This window comes from Hypanus sabinus, chromosome 12, assembly GCF_030144855.1.
Source record: "Hypanus sabinus isolate sHypSab1 chromosome 12, sHypSab1.hap1, whole genome shotgun sequence".
NCBI classification, from domain to species: domain Eukaryota; kingdom Metazoa; phylum Chordata; class Chondrichthyes; order Myliobatiformes; family Dasyatidae; genus Hypanus; species Hypanus sabinus.
This window is the reverse complement of record NC_082717.1, coordinates 4028528-4045136: the sequence shown is the minus strand read 5'-3', so window position 1 is coordinate 4045136 and position 16609 is coordinate 4028528. Positions and strand designations below refer to the sequence as shown.

The window sequence follows — 16609 nt, the reverse complement described above, 5'->3', positions numbered from 1 at the left end:
GAAAGTGCAAAAATGGGTCTGTCTATCAACTGCAAAAAGACAGAATGTATGGTGATATCTGAAAAGAAGGAGAAGCAGAATATGTACCTGGAGGCATATGACAAGATAGGCAGAACTCAGCATGGTTTCCTAAAAGGAAAATCCTGCCTGACAAACCTATTGCAATTTTTTGAGGAAATTACAAGTAGGCTAGACGAGGGAGATGCAGTGGATGTTGTGTATTTGGATTTTCAGAAGGCCTTTGACAAGGTGCCGCACATGAGGCTGCTAAACAAGATAAGAGCCCATGGAATTACGGGAAAGTTACATACGTGGATAGAGCGTTGGCTGATTGGCAGGAAACAGAGAGTGGGAATAAAGGGATCCCATTCTGGCTGTCGGTTACCAGTGGTGTTCCACAGGGGTCCATGTTGGGGCCGCTTCTTTTTACGTTGTATATCAACAATTTGGATTATGGAATAGATGGCTTTGTGGCTAAGTTTGCTGATGATACAAAGATAGGTGGAGAGGCTGGTAGTTCTGAGGAAACAGAGAGTCTGCAGAGAGAATTGGATAGATTAGGGAAATGGGCAAAGAAGTGGAAAATGAAATACAATGTTGGAAAGTGTATGGTCATGCACTTTGGTAGAAGAAATAAACGGGTTGACTATTATTTAAATGGGGAGAGAATTCAACATTCTGAGATGCAACGGGACTTGGGAATGCAGGATACCCTTAAGGTTAAACTCCAGGTTGATTCGGTGGTGAAGAAGGCGAATGCAATGATGGCATTCATTTCTAAAGAATAGAGTATAGGAGCAGGGATGTGATGTTGAGGCTCTATAAGGCACTGGTAAGACCTCACTTGGAATACTGTGTGTAGTTTTGGGCTCCTTGTTTAAGAAAGGATGTGCTAATGTTGGAGAGGGTTCAGCGAAGATTCACTAGAATGATTCCTGGAGTGAGAGGGTTAACATATGAGGAACGTTTGACCGCTCTTGGACTGTACTCCTTGGAGTTTAGAAGATTGAGGGGGGACCTCATAGAAACATTTTGAATGTTAAAAGGCATGGACAGAGTGGATGTGGCAAAGTTGTTTCCCATGGTGGAGGAGTCTAGTACAAGAGGGCATGACTTAAGGATTGACGGGTGCTCATTCAGAACAGAAATGCGAAGACACTTTTTTAGCCAGAGGGTGCTGAATCTGTGGTGAGTTTGTTGCCACTAGCAGTAGTAGAGGCCAAGTCATTGGGTGTATTTAAGGCAGAGATTGATAGGTATCTGAGTAGCCAGGGCATCAAAGGTTATGGTGAGAAGGCAGGGGAGTGGGACTAAATGGGAGAATGGATCAGCACATGATAAAATGGCAGAGCAGACTCGATGGCCAAATGGGAGTCTTCTGCTCCTTCCTCTTATGGTCTTATGGTCTTAAGTGTAGGGAATCTTCATCTTCAAGAGATATTGTTGCCCTGGTTAAAGGGAAAAAAGGAGGTGCATAGCAGTTATAAGAATGCAGGAGGTGTTTATGAAGTGTACGAGGCGCAAGAGAACACTTAAGGAGATGAGGAGGGCTAAAAGAAGGCATGAAGTTGCTCCAGCAGACAAAGTGAAAGGGAATCCTAAGGAATTCTGCAGATATGTTCAGAGCAAAAGGATTGCAAGGGACAGACTTGGTCCTCTGGAAGACCAGAACGGTACTCCATCTGTGGAGCCAAAACAAATGGGAGAGATCTTAAATAACCAAATAACAATTACAGCACGGAAACAGCCCACCTCGGCCCTTCTAGTCCATGCCGAACACTTACTCTCACCTAGTCCCACTGACCTGCACTCAGCCCATAACCCTCCATTCCTTTCCAGTCCATATACCTATCCAATTTTATCCAATATCCATTGAAGGTATTCTAAGGGACTAGATGTATAAGTATTCGGATAGACATGGACTCACTAAGGATAGGCAGCATGGTAGGTCATGTCTAACCAATCTTATAGACATTTTCAAGGAAGTTACCAGGAAGGTGGATGAAGGCAAGGCTGTGGGTGCTGTCTACATGGACCTTAGGAAGGCATTTGACAAGGTCCCACATGGGAGGCTGATCAAGAAGGTTCAGATCCTTGGGGCATTCAGCATGAGCTAGTAAATTGGATTAGCCATCGGCTTCCTGCGTGAAGCCAGAACATAGTAGTAGATGGCTGCCCCTCTGACTGAAGACCTGGGACGAATTGAATGCCGCAAGGATCGGTGCTCAGTCCTTTGTTTGTCATGTACATCAATGATCTGGATGATCGGGTGATTAACTTGATCAACTAGTTTGCAGATGACACCAAGATTGGGGGTGGAGTGGACTGTTGCAGAAATCTCAGGAGCAGCAGACAGAATAGATCAGACCGACTCAGAGAATTGTTTCAGACTAAAGGACTTTATTTATACATAATATCATGGACAGCCTCTTTTCCTAAAAGCAGTGTTCAGAGGTTCTGCTCATCTTGCAAACCCTCTTCATTATATAGGCACAGCGTACGTGACTAAAAACACTAAAAAGTAACATTGCTTGACTGTGAACCTAGCACCAGATTTCGACAAAGGTTGTGACTTGCAACTACGGACTAATTTTCAACAAATAAGAGCATGACGTAAATGCGGTGCCACAATGTTTCTATTTAGACTTTAGGAAGGACATTAGCTAAATTCTAAGATTTGCAAAGACTTTTAGCTAAATTCTAAGAGCATTCACAAGCGATTTGATTAACCCCTACATATCCCCAAACAGTCTTGAATTCTTCCACATGGACACTGAGGAAGGATCTGCGTCTGCTGGAAAAATTGGCTGAAAAATGGCAGATGGAATTTAAGGCAGACATGTGCGAGGTTTTGCACTTTGGTAGGATCAACCAGGGTAGATCGTACACAGTTAATGATAGGGCACTGAAAAGTGATATAGAACAGCAGGAATAATGGCCCTGGGAATACTAGTGATCTGAAGGTCACTAGTTGAAGACTCAGCTAAGGCAGCATGTTGTGTCCTTGAGCAAGGCACTTAACAACACATTGCTCTGCAACGACACCGGTGCCAAGCTGTATCAGCCCTTGCCCTTCCCTTGGACAACATCAGTGGCTTGGAGAGGGGAGACTTGCAGCATGGGCAACTGCTGGTCTCCCATAAAACCCTGCCTAGGCCTGCACCCTGGAAACTTTTCAAGGTGCAAATCCATGGTCTCGCAAGACTAACAGATGCCTGTATTTATTGAAAGTGACATCACAGGTGGATAGGATCGCAAAGAAGCTTCTGGTACATTGGCCTTCATAAATCAATGTATTGAGTACAGCAGATTGGATGTTGTATTGAGGTTAAGACGTTGGCAAGTCTTAATTTGAAGTATTGTGTGCAGTTTTAATTACCTACTTACAGGAAGGAAGGAAGGATGTAAACAAGGTTGAAGGAATGCAGAGAAATTTACAAGGATGTTGCCAAGTCTGGAGAACCTGAGTTATAAGGAAAGATTGAATAGGTTAGGATATATTCTTTAGAATAGAGAAGATTGAGAAAGATTTGATAAAGGTATTCAAAATTATGAAGGGTATCGAAAAGACAGCTTGCATTTACCCTTTTCCACTGAGTTTGGGTGGGACTACAACCAGAGGCCATGGGTTTAGTGTGAAAGGTGTGATGTTTAAGGGGAACATGAGGGGTAACTTCTTCACTGAAAGGGTGGTGAGAGTGTGGAATGATCAGTGAAAACAAGTGGTACATGTACACTCAATTTCAATGTTTAAGAGAAGTTTGGATAGGTACATGGATGGTCAGGGTATGGAGGGCTATGGTCCCAGTGCAGTTCAGTGGGAGTAGGCAATTTAAATATTTTTGGCTTGGACTAGATGGGCCAAAGGGCCTGTTTACGAGCTGTACTTCTCCGTGAGTGTATGGCCATTCAGAAATCTGATGGCAGACTTTAGAAACCATTTCTGAATCGTGTGTGGATCTTCAGGCTCATGGTCTCAGCCAGCTCCATCATGGGCACAACCTCTCCAGTATCCAGGACACCTTCAAGAAATGACTTTTCTGAAAACTGGCACTGACACTAAGGACCCTCATCACCCAGGACTTGCCCACTTTTCATTGCTACTGTCAAGGAGATGTCACAGTGTTCACTGGCAAGATCAGAACCCAAGTGCAGAGGAAAGACGGACACTGATGTAGGGACGGTGACCAGAGTTTATTCATAATAATTCCAAAAGAACATCGGTGGCTCGGTCGAGCAACACAGTGAGAAGCAACATTCTCGAAACCAGGACCCAGCAATCAGCACTAATAGAACATCCACTTAAATAATACAAGTAATGCAGAATCCCTGAGCTGATCAAAATAAACTTAACAAGCTTAAACAGACAGCAACAGGAGAATGTATGACAAAGTGTGAGTAGCTCGAGAAAAACAAACAACTGTAAGTAATTGGTAATTCTCATTAAACAACAACGAACTAATTCAGGTGCTTGGGAAACCTCAAAGCCCAGTGCTCTCCAGCGCCCCACACAGGCCTGAAGAGCTCATTACAGGCCGTGGTACAAGAGCCCGAAGACAGACTCAACGTTTCAGGAACAGCTTCTTCTCCTCCACCATCAGATTTCTGAATGGACAGTGAACACATGAACACCACCTCACCACTTTTTAGCTTCTCTTTTTGCACTATTTATTTAATTTTACACATACACACATTTCTATGTATATTTACACACTTACTGAAACTTATAGTTTGTTATTTTTATGTGTTACAATGTACTGCTGCCACAAAACACCAAATTCCATGACATATGCCAGTGATGTTATACCTAAAACTGATTCGTTCTGGAAGTTGGAAGAAGCAGAGAGATGTCTGGATGGTGAGGGTCCTGAATGATGGATTTCACAAGCTGGGGGATGTCTGGATGGTGAGGGTCCTGAATGATGGATTTCACAAGCCGGGGGGATGTCTGGATGGTGAGGGTCCTGAATGATGGATTTCACAAGCCGGGGGATGTCTGGATGGTGAGGGTCCTGAATGATGGATTTCACAAGCCGGGGGATGTCTGGATGGTGAGGGTCCTGAATGATGGATTTCACAAGCCGGGGGGATGTCTGGATGGTGAGGGTCCTGAATGATGGATTTCACAAGCCGGGGGATGTCTGGATGGTGAGGGTCCTGAATGATGGATTTCACAAGCCGAGGGATGTCTGGATGGTGAGGGTCCTGAATCATGGATTTCACAAGCTGGAGGATGTCTGGATGGTGAGGGTCCTGAATGATGGATTTCACAAGCTGGAGGATATCTGGATGGTGAGGGTCCTGAATGATGGATTTCACAAGCCGGGAGATGTCTGGATGGTGAGGGTCCTGAATGATGGATTTCACAAGCCGGGGGATGTCTGGATGGTGAGGGTCCTGAATGATGGATTTCACAAGCCGGGGGATGTCTGGGTGGTGGGGGTCCTGAATGATGGATTTCACAAGCCGGGGGATGTCTGGATGATGAGGGTCCTGAATGATGGATTTCACAAGCCGGGGGATGTCTGGATGGTGAGGGTCCTGAATGATGGATTTCACAAGTTGGGGGATGTCTGGATGGTGAGGGTCCTGAATGATGGATTTCACAAGCCGGGGGATGTCTGGATGGTGAGGGTCCTGAATGATGGATTTCACAAGCCGGGGGATGTCTGGATGGTGAGGGTCCTGAATGATGGATTTCACAAGGGGGATGTCTGGATGGTGAGGGTCCTGAATGATGGATTTCACAAACCGGGGGATGTCTGGATGGTGAGGGTCCTGAATGATGGATTTCACAAGCCGGGGGATGTCTGGATGGTGAGGGTCCTGAATGATGGATTTCACAAGCCGGGGGATGTCTGGATGGTGAGGGTCCTGAATGATGGATTTCACAAGCCGGGGGATGTCTGGATGGTGAGGGTCCTGAATGATGGATTTCACAAGCCGGGGGATGTCTGGATGATGAGGGTCCTGAATGATGGATTTCACAAGCCGGGGGATGTCTGGATGGTGAGGGTCCTGAATGATGGATTTCACAAACCGGGGGATGTCTGGATGGTGAGGGTCCTGAATGATGGATTTCACAAGCCAGGGGATGTCTGGATGGTGAGGGTCCTGAATGATGGATTTCACAAGGGGGATGTCTGGATGATGAGGGTCCTGAATGATGGATTTCACAAGCCGGGGGATGTCTGGATGGTGAGGGTCCTGAATGATGGATTTCACAAGCCGGGGGATGTCTGGATGGTGAGGGTCCTGAATGATGGATTTCACAAACCTTCTGGAGGTTTCTGCCTCTTTAATAGTCCTCGATGACGGGGACGGTTCTGTTCCCCAGCTGCCCCCTGCAGCCTCTTGCAATCTTTGTATCGGAGACTCTCTGAGGCCGTTCTGCAGCTAGTTAGAATGCGCTCCACCGTCCATCTGATTTGGTGACATATCAAATCTCCTCAAACTCCTATTGAAGTTGAACGCTTGGTATGTCTTCATGATTGCATCAATGGGTTGCACCCCAGATAGACTCTTTACTTACTTATTGAGATCGAGCCTGGAGTCAGTCCTTCCAGCCCTTTGAGCCAAACCACCCTGCAATCCCCCAACTTAAACCTCGCCTAATCATGGGACAACGTACAATGACCAATTAACCAACCAGCCAGTACGTCTTTGGACTGTGGGAGGAAACTGGAGCATCCAGCAGAATCCCACAAAGTTATGTGCAGAACGTGCAAACTCCTTACGGACAGTGGCAGGAACTGAACTGAGATCACTGGTACGAACCACCTCGCTACTGTTGAGAAGTAACTCAATGAGTGTTTGAATTGCTCTCATCAGCAAGGTGCTGGTAAATGGAATTAGTGTAGAGATGGGCCAGTATGTACAGGGTGGGCTGAAGGACCTGTTTCTGTACAGTATGACTCTGTCCAATTGAATGTGAGCTCCAATTTGTACATTAGCAGATCCTGGATACTTTCATCTGCAAAAGTGAAACTGGATGTGGAAACCACTTTCTGCTTTGTCCTCCTTCCCCGCTCTCCACCTTCTTATTCTGGCATCTTCCTCCTTCCTTTCCAGTCCTGATGAAGAGTCTCATCCTGAAATGTCAATGGTTTATTCCTCTCCATGGATGCTTTCTGACCTTCTGAGTTCCTCCAGCATTTTGTGTGTATTACTTTGGATTTCCAACACCTGCAGTATCCAGTGTGATTGAAGTCATCTAGTCCATTCCTATCTTAATCCTGGCAACTCTGCTGTGTCGTGTATTGAGGATGAGAATAATCCAATTCTATCAGGAGTACTGAAACCGATATGAAACAGACAACTGTTACCTTCACAAAACTTCATTATACCGGAAAAGATAATCTGACTACTTTAAACTCTCATAAATTTGTTAAGTTGTTTTTAGACATTAACATCTATCATATAACTAATTCACTAACATTATCTTCTTCACCATTTCCCCAGGTGCTCTACTGAAGATCAGAACACAGTGTATGCCACAGTTACAGGTAAAAAGTTCATTTCAGTGCTCATACAGGGAATTACTTCACATGATAGTTATGTTCAACAATGATTCCCAATGCAGGACAAGGGAGTCATCAATTGTTTCATCATCCTCAACAGCAACTCCAGTCCTGCCTTTTCACTTCTCTTTAATGTATGCAGACAAATAAACATTCCTCATCCTCTGAGATAGAGAAGGATAAAGATTCACAAGCCAGATGAAAGGAAATTCATCAGAACTTTGTCCTAAATTAATGACAGTCAGACCATACCAAGAGATAGAAAAGGAGCGAAGATCTCTACTCTATTAGGGTCTCAATTCCAATCAAATCCTGTATCCACACAATCCAAATTAAGCACTCAGCATCTGCATCAAATCAGAGGACAGCTTGCTACAGGGCACTGACACTAACTGACACATCACCAGTCTTGAGCAAACTTTAAAAAAATCTCAATTCATGCACATTCTCTAAAGTTTGTTAACATTAATGCAAAATTAATAGCAGAATTTTACCAAGACTAACAACATAAGATCATAAGATACAGGAGCAGACATGTCCTGACTAATCAAGGATCTATTAACCTTTTCCTTAAATGTAGTAAAGACTTGGCTTCCACAGCTGCCTGTGGCAAAGAATTTCACAGATTCACCACTCTCTGATTTGAGAAACACCTCCTCATCCCTGTTCTAAAGGGGCATCCCTCTATGATAGTGAAAAATTAATATAGATTAAAATTATCTGAAACAAGATTAGTTGCATGATTAGTGAATTGACTTTATTTTTTCTATCCTTCATATACATGAGAAGTAAAAATCTTTATACTACATCTTCATCTCAATGTGCAATGTGTAATTTATAGTCATTTGTAATAAATAATAGGTACAACAGGACAGTCAATATAGCATAGAAATACAGTTGTATCAGCATGAATTAATCAGTCTGATAGCCTGGCAGGAAAAGCTGTCCCGGAGCCTGTTGGTCCTGGCTTTTACTCTGCAGTGCTATTTCCCAGATGGTAGCAGCTGGAACAGTTTGTGGTTGGGGTGATTCAGGCTCCCAATGGACATACAACAAGATTACTTGGCCATCAGCTGTCCCGTCTGCTCTGCCACTTCATCATAGCTGATCCAATTTTCCTCTCATCCCCAGTGTCCTGACTTGGCCTCCACAGCAACATGTGGCAAAAAAATTACACCCATTCAGCACTCTTTGGCATACGATGAATAATCAAGAATCTATCGATCTCTGCTATGAATGTATGTAACACGGCATCCACAGCCATCTGTAGCAACTAATTCCACAGATTCACCACTCTCTGGCTAAAGAAATATCTCTTTCTCTCCATTCTAAAAGGATCCATGAGTGAAGATCTTCAAATTCTCATTTTCAATATTTTTAATTGATTTAAAATATAATGAATACAGAAGAGAAGTTATATCAAATACATATTTAAATAAAAGTACAAAGAAAGGAATATAGACTGTCAAAATCATGTACAGTATTGAGCTAACATATAAAAGGAACCACAACTCCTCTTAACAGTTCATAAAAAAGACTCAAAACTTTTATTGTTGAGAAGAAAAAAAACCCCACTAAACTAACCTAAAACAAACAAAAAGAAAAAGAAAGAAGACTGGGCAGTCCATTTGACGATATAATTATAAAAAAGGAAAAAAAAAACCTCGTGGTCAAATCGGAAACATCACGGAGAAGAAGAGAAAAGATTACCTTTAATAAAAAAAGAAAATTTAAATCTTATGACAATATTGAATGAAAGGTCACCAGGTTTGCTGAAATTTAAAAGATGTATCAAACGTTTGACTTCTGATTTTCTCCAAACTTAAACACAACATAATGGAGGAGAGCCAAAAAAACACATTAGGTGGATGAGAATCTTCCCGATCCAACGAAATATCTCTCCTAGCCAATAAAGCTGGAAAAGCTATAATCCGTTGAGCGGAACATTTCCTGCTTCCTTCGGAGTGATCCCAAAGATTGCCGTAAGTGAATTAGGTTGTAGGTCCAAACCTATGACTTTGGATAACATTCTAAAAACATCTCTCCAAAAATTATATATCTAATGCACAATTTTTAGATATTTACAAGTTAGGAATTTTCTACAAGATTTATTACCGAATTATCCGTTTGCTCATTTACCAATTATGATAGCTGTTATTTTTCAGTTTGAAACATTTCAAAAAGGATTGATAGCAATTGTATATAAACAGCTTATGAATTTATGAACAATGTCTAATGATAAGGTTAAACGTGCTTGGGATGTGGAAGTTCGGGAGTCACTTGCAGATGATCAATGGAATAAAATTTATCATTTAGTTAACAATTCATCTACCTGTGCCTGTCACTCCTTGATTCAGTTCAAGGTAGTGCACAGGGCGCATATGTCAAAAGATAAACTAGCATATATTTTTTCTAATATAAACCCCACCTGTGATGGACGTAATGCTGAGGTGGCTACCTTAACTCATATGTTTTGGTCTTGTATAAAGTTAAATAAGATTTTCAAATTCTCATCCATTTGACCTTGGTTGAACTCACACCTGTGATCATGGCAAACTAAAGGACATACAGTTAGTTCTTTGATTAATCCTTTACTCCCAATTGAAAAGCTTATGGAGAAGCCAACTGAAAGCAGCTTTGCACTGAAGTATTAGCCTGCAAGGTGCTGCACACAAACTAAACAAGATAAGAGTCCATAAGACCAAAAGACCCTAAGATATCGGAAAAGAATTAGGCCATTTGGTCCATTTAGTTTGCTCCACCATTTCATCATGGCTGATTCATTTTTTCTCTCAGTCCCAATTTGCTCCCTTCTCCCTGTATCCCTTCACACCCTGACCAATCAATAATCTATCATCCTCTGCCTGAAATATACATAAAGATTTAGCCTCTACAGCTGCCTGTGGCAATGAATTCCACAGATTCAAAACTCTCAAGCTGAAGAAACTCTTCCTCATCTCTGTTATTCTGAGGCTGTGCCCTCTAGTCTTAGACATTCCTACCATAGGAAATATCCTCTCTACATCCGCTCTATCAAGGCCTTTCGCAATTCTACTGGTTTCACTTAAGTTACCCCTCACTCTTCTGAATTCCAGTGAATACATGCCCAAAACCATCAAGCAGTCTTCATATAACAAGCTGTTTAATCCTGGATTATTTTTGCGAACCACATTTGAACCTTCTCTAGTTTCAGAACATTCTTTCTAAGATGACGGGCCCAAACCTGCTCACAATACTCTTAAGTGTTTTATAAAGTTTCAACTCTGCAGCTTTACTTTTATATTCCAGTCCTCTGGAAATGAATGCTAACATTGCATTTGCCTTCCTCACCACTGACTCAACCTGCAAATTAACCTTTAGGGAATCCTGCACAAGAACTCCCAAGTCCTTTTACAGCTCAGATTTTGGTATTTTCTCTCCATTTAGAAAATATTCAACCCTTTAATTCCTTCTACCAAAGTGCGTGACCATACACTCCCAGCACTTTATTCCATCTGCCATTTCTTTGCCCATTTTCCCAATCTGTCAAAGTCCTACTGTATTCTCTCTACTTCTTCAAAATGACCTACCTTTCCACCTGTCTTTGTTTCACCTGCCAACGTTACAAGAAAGCCATCAATTCCATCATCCAAATCATTGATATGTAACAGAAAACAAATCGGTCCCAACACAGACCCCTGTGGAACACCACGGGTTATCAGCAGCCAATCAGAAAAGGCTCCCTTTATTCCCACTCTTTGCCTCTGCCAATCAGCCATTGTTTTATCCATGCAAGAATATTTTCTGTAATCCCTTGGGCTCACAGCTTGTTAAGCACCCTCATTTGTGGCACCATGTCAAAGGCCTTCTGAAAATCAAAGTACACAGCATCTACCACATATTTTTCTATCCTACTTGCTATTTCTTCAAAGAATTTCAACAGATTTGTCAAGTAAGATTTTCCCTTGTGAGTTCTCAAACAAACTCTCATTTTATTTCAGCTGAAACCGAGGTGGATAACCAGGCAGCCACAAATGTTACTGTGGTATGTAAACTTCTTCAATACAACACTGACGAATGTTTTCCATGAACACTTTTACTTCCTAATAAATCAAGTATTGAAAGTCTGTTAGATAAACACCATTACTTCCTCTTTAACCTTTTATTTAGACACTAATATGAATCAGCAGTAGGAACAGACCCTTCTGCCCCACTGTTATAAGACTATTTCTACTCTCCTCTACTCGTCTATTTCACCTCTACTTTCTGAGGAGGCTGAAGAGAGCTGGACTTTGCACATCCATACTCATGTCATTCTACAGACGTACAGTAGGGGGCATCCTAACAAACTGCATCACTGCACGGTACAGAAACTGCACTGCTGTGGACAGGAAAGATCTACAACAGGCAGTCCAAACTGTCCAACACATCACCAGCACCAGCTGCCCTCCATCAAGGACACAGGTACAGAGAGGTGCTGCAACAGGGCCAGTTACATCATGAAGGATCCCTCCCACCCTGCTCATGGACTGTTTGTCCCACACCCATCAGGGACCATGCTATGTAACATCCACACCAGGACCACCAGATCCAAAGATAGATACTTCACACAAGCAGAAAGACTGATCAACACCTCCACCCACCAACCACCCCTCCACATCCCAAACACCACTAATTATCATTTCCTGTCAGTCACCTTATGTACAGACAGTCCTGTGCCAAATGTCACTTTATGGACATACGATCAATCTATGTATATAAGCTATTAATATAAGTGTTTATATTTATTGTATATTTTTATTGTTGTGTTCTTTATTTCCTTGTGCTTTTGTGCTGCATCAGATCCAGAGTAACAATTATTTTGTTCTGCTTCACACTTGTGAAATGGAAATGATGTTGAACAATTTTGAATCTTGAAAGGATCCCCTGTAGGATAAGACCCTTGACTCACAATTTACCTCGTTATGACCTTCTACCCTATTGTCTGTCTGCACTGCACTCTCTCTGTGACCGTCACACTTTATTCTGCCCTCTGTTATTGGTTTATTTTGTCCGACCTCAGTGCACTATGGAAATGATTTGATCTGTGTGAACAGTGTGTATGTTCTTCACTCGACCTCAGTACATCTGGCAATGATAAACCAATTTAACAATTTACCCTCAGACCTGCCCTGTTGTTTATTAAGGTCACGGTGGTTCAATTGTAACTGCAACTCCATGATCCTATCTCCTCCAATAACTTTTCTTCCCTTTGCTTATCAAGAGTCCATCTCTTTCTGTGGTTAACAAAACATCTTACAGTACAAGAAACACGGGTTCAATTCCCACCACTTCAGGAGTCTGAGTGTTCTGCCTGTGACCGTGTGGGTTTCCTCGGGCTACTCTGATTTCCCCCTGTCCTGTGATAGGCTGGAGTTAAATAGGTGGGTTGCTGAGTGTCACGGTCGAGGGGCCTATTCTGTACTGTATTTCAATTTTGTAAAAACTCCACATGTAAACTGCTCTGAGCCAAACGATTCTGAGGCATAACCTTGCAGGGAAACATTTAGCAAATGTCATTCAGATTTATTTATCAATGTATATCAAATCATACATTAACAACCAACACACCCAAGGATGTGCTGGGGCAGCCTGCAAGTGTCACAACATATTTGGCACCAACCTGACCAGCCCACAACGTTCAACAGAACTCAGTTCAAGTTCAAGTTTATGGTCATCTGACTATACCTGGATACAAACAGACGAAACACTGTTCTTCTGGACCACTGTCACCCACAATACATCCACCACACAGCACATAAACCAAATGTTATCAACAATACACGAATAACAGATCCTCCTAGTGGGATATAGTGATTATGGGATGGTGGTGGGGATCCTCAACTTTGTCTGCATTTTCTGTGTGTTGCTTCAAACTAATTGCATCGTCAGTATCTCTGGTGTCTAAGATCCCTGAGGTTACAACAGAGACCGTGTCTTTAGTAGCCAAATGCAGCAATGTCCTGTGGGATGGGTCAGATATAAACCGGGGGGGTTTTGTTTCAGTACTGTAAACGTCTGTGTTTCTCTGTTCCAGTCCGAGCAATCAGTGATACTTTACGCTGATATTCAGGTCCAACGGCAGAAGACAGCTCCAAAAATACAAGTCACCGAGGAAACAACCGAATATGCCGTCATCAAACGCACCCAGTGACTAAAAATAATTCATCAGCAGCAGCAGGTCATTAAATAAGTGTGTGCTTCTTGCTGGTAAAGATCAGCACACGGGACTCCGGAATGTCACACCTCTCTACTTCCACCAACTACAACGTGATCCTACAATCACCACGTCCTCCCCACCCCACCCCTTTCTGCTTTCCACAGGGTCTACAACTTCCTGGTCTGTCCATCTCTCCCCACCCATTTCTTCCCATTCCCAGGGGCTTTCCCTGAAACTGCAGGAGATTAATCCCCTTCACAAATTCACAGTCAAACAGCAAGGAAACAGGCCATTCGGCCTCTCCAATCCATGTTGACCAAGATTCCCATTTAACCTAGTTTCACTTCCTGATTTGAGCTCAATGTAGTGGCCTTAGGGACCCCAGCTCTGGATTTTCATCAGGGTTACACCCGATGCCCTCTCCATGAGTCAGCAGAGATTTGAGATCAGAGTCTTCCTTCACACTGTACTGCTGACATTTTCCTGAAGCAACTGGTTTTAAGGAGGCAGTAAACTGCCCTTTCCCCTTCTCCTATTGGTAGAAATGGTTTCACCGAGCTCAGTATCTAAGCCACAGGTGAAGATGAGAAGCTGGACTTGGTTATCAAAGGCTATTTGAAATATACGACATATACGAACCTAGGAAAATGGATATCATTTTCAAATTTTGCAGAACATTTTGTTAATTAATTACAGACAAACCCCATATTTTGGGGGTAAGGTCAGTTGGGAAGTTGCATTCACAGAAGACAGAACATATTGCAATTTCCTTTAATGTGAAACCTTGTCAATGCTACAAGAAAGTGGGTGAGACTTCATCAGCTCAGTTAGAGCTGTAATATGAGGCATGTATTCTGCTCTTAGATAACGAGTTTACTCCCCCAATTTATATTCCATAAAAATGCAGCGTATTAATTTTGGCAAGAAAAGCTGTGTACAAATTGCTTGCAAATATGCATATTACTGTCAAAGTGTCTTACCTTAATGAAATAAAATTCTGTGTGTATTTATGAATTAAACAATGCGATTTTGATACTGGAATGCTCAGTTGTGCAACTCTGCCGTTTACAGTCAATCGCAGGACCCCAGGGAGTCACAGAGTACTCTGGCCCTTTGGCCCATCTAGTCCATGATGGACTGTTATTCTGCCCAGGCTCAGTGACCCTCCATTCCCCTGCTGATGGCCAGTTGGATTTCTGGTGACCACGTTACGGGAGGGAGGTGGAGGTTTGGAAAGGGTAGAGAAGCAGTTCAGCAGAATGAGAGTTGTTCAATTTGGTATCACAGTGAACAGCATGGCTTGTCCCTGTGCTGTGTTCATCTGTGTTCAATTGTCTGTGAAAAGGTGGTGGTGACTAGACCTCTTGTGTTTCTGCAGTCATCCTGATGGTTCAGAGATCTCCCGGGGTTGAATACAGGAGTAAACGTAAAGGGATCATACCGATACAAGGTTTCACAGCCAGCTCTTACCTGAAGGAATGGTCAGCAATGAAAAATACAAAGGTTCAGATATTCACTTATTATCAAAGCATGTATCCATATACAACCCTGAAATCCATCTTCTCCAGATAGCCATCAAACATAATCAGAGGACATAGAAACCCTACAGCAACATACAGGCTCTTTGTTCCACAAAGCTGTGCCAAATATGTCCCTACCTTAGAACGACCTGAGCTTTACCCCTATCCCTCTATTTTTCTAAGCTCCATGTATCCATCCAGGAGACTTTCAAAAGACCCTATCATTTCCACCTCCACCACCGCCACCAGCAGCCCATTCCACACACAAACCACTCTCTGCATAAAAAACTTAACCTTGACATCTCCTCTATACCTACTTCAAGCACCTTAAAACTATGCCCTCTGGTGCTAACCATTTCAGCCCTGGGGAAAAGGCTCCACACGATCAATGCCTCTCATTACCTCATACTCATCTATCAGGTCACCTCTCACCCTCCGTTGCTCCAAGGAAAAAAGGCCAAGTTTGCTCAACCTGTTTTCATAAGGCATGCTTCCCAATCCAGGCAACATCCTTGTAAATTTCCTTTGTACCCTCTCTATGGTTTCCACATCCTTCCTGTAGTGAGGCGACCAAAATTGAGCACAATATTTCAAGTGGGGTCTGACCAGGATCCTATATAGTTGCAAAATCCCCCTCGGCTCTTAAACTCAATCCCATGATTGATGAAGGCTAATGTATAGTATGCCTTCTTAACCACAGAGTCAGCCTGTGTAGCAGAGTTGAGTTTCCTATGGACTCGGACCCCAAGATCCCTCTGATCATCCACACTGCCAAGAGTCTTACCATTAATACTATATTCTACCATCATATTTGACCAACCAGAATGAACCACCTCACACTTATCTGGGTTGAACCTCGCCTCGGCCCTTCTAGCCCATGCCAAACACTTGCTCTCACCTACCATCACTGACTGGGCCCAGGGCACCATTCTGACCAATGAAACACCATGACTACCATACCTGCCCCCTGACAGACCTGTGTCTACTTATTGATTTTGCCCCCCTCTAAGTCACCCAGTACTATCGGTGTGAAGCTTCGGGACGGTATTTAAAATGAAGCCCCACTCCGCACACCCAAATGCCAGCCCCGCCCATTGCAGACGTGACCAATCAGCGGCTTCACCCTGGTGCCATCCACTGACAGCAAAGTGGGGATTACACATTATGTCCTCCTGCAGCTTCACAATAAGGCTTTTTCCACAATGACTTTAGTTGATTTTAGGTTACGCTGTTGCTATGGAATGGAGCGAACCCAAACACAGGACGCAGACAAAGAAATCGAGTTAGGATGCTTACGCGGGTGTCAATGTTGAACAGCAAACTGGAGAGAGCTTGACACGGAGAGGCGGATTTTCACAGGTAAACCTCGAAACTGGAGCAAAACTTAGAAC

At 43.0% G+C, this 16609-nt stretch overlaps 1 protein-coding gene across 1 annotated transcript in view; it reads left to right on the top strand.

Annotated features, from left to right (window-relative positions):
* LOC132402433 (uncharacterized) overlaps positions 1–14658 on the top strand; it is a 62311-nt gene extending 47653 nt beyond the window's left edge. The window contains exons 6-8 of the mRNA XM_059985287.1: positions 7462–7505; positions 11501–11544; positions 13576–14658. Of these exons, the coding sequence (XP_059841270.1) occupies positions 7462–7505; positions 11501–11544; positions 13576–13692 (205 nt within the window). The 3' untranslated portion in view covers positions 13693–14658. The remainder of the gene's footprint in view (positions 1–7461; positions 7506–11500; positions 11545–13575) is intronic.
* The last annotated feature ends 1951 nt before the right edge of the window (positions 14659–16609 follow it).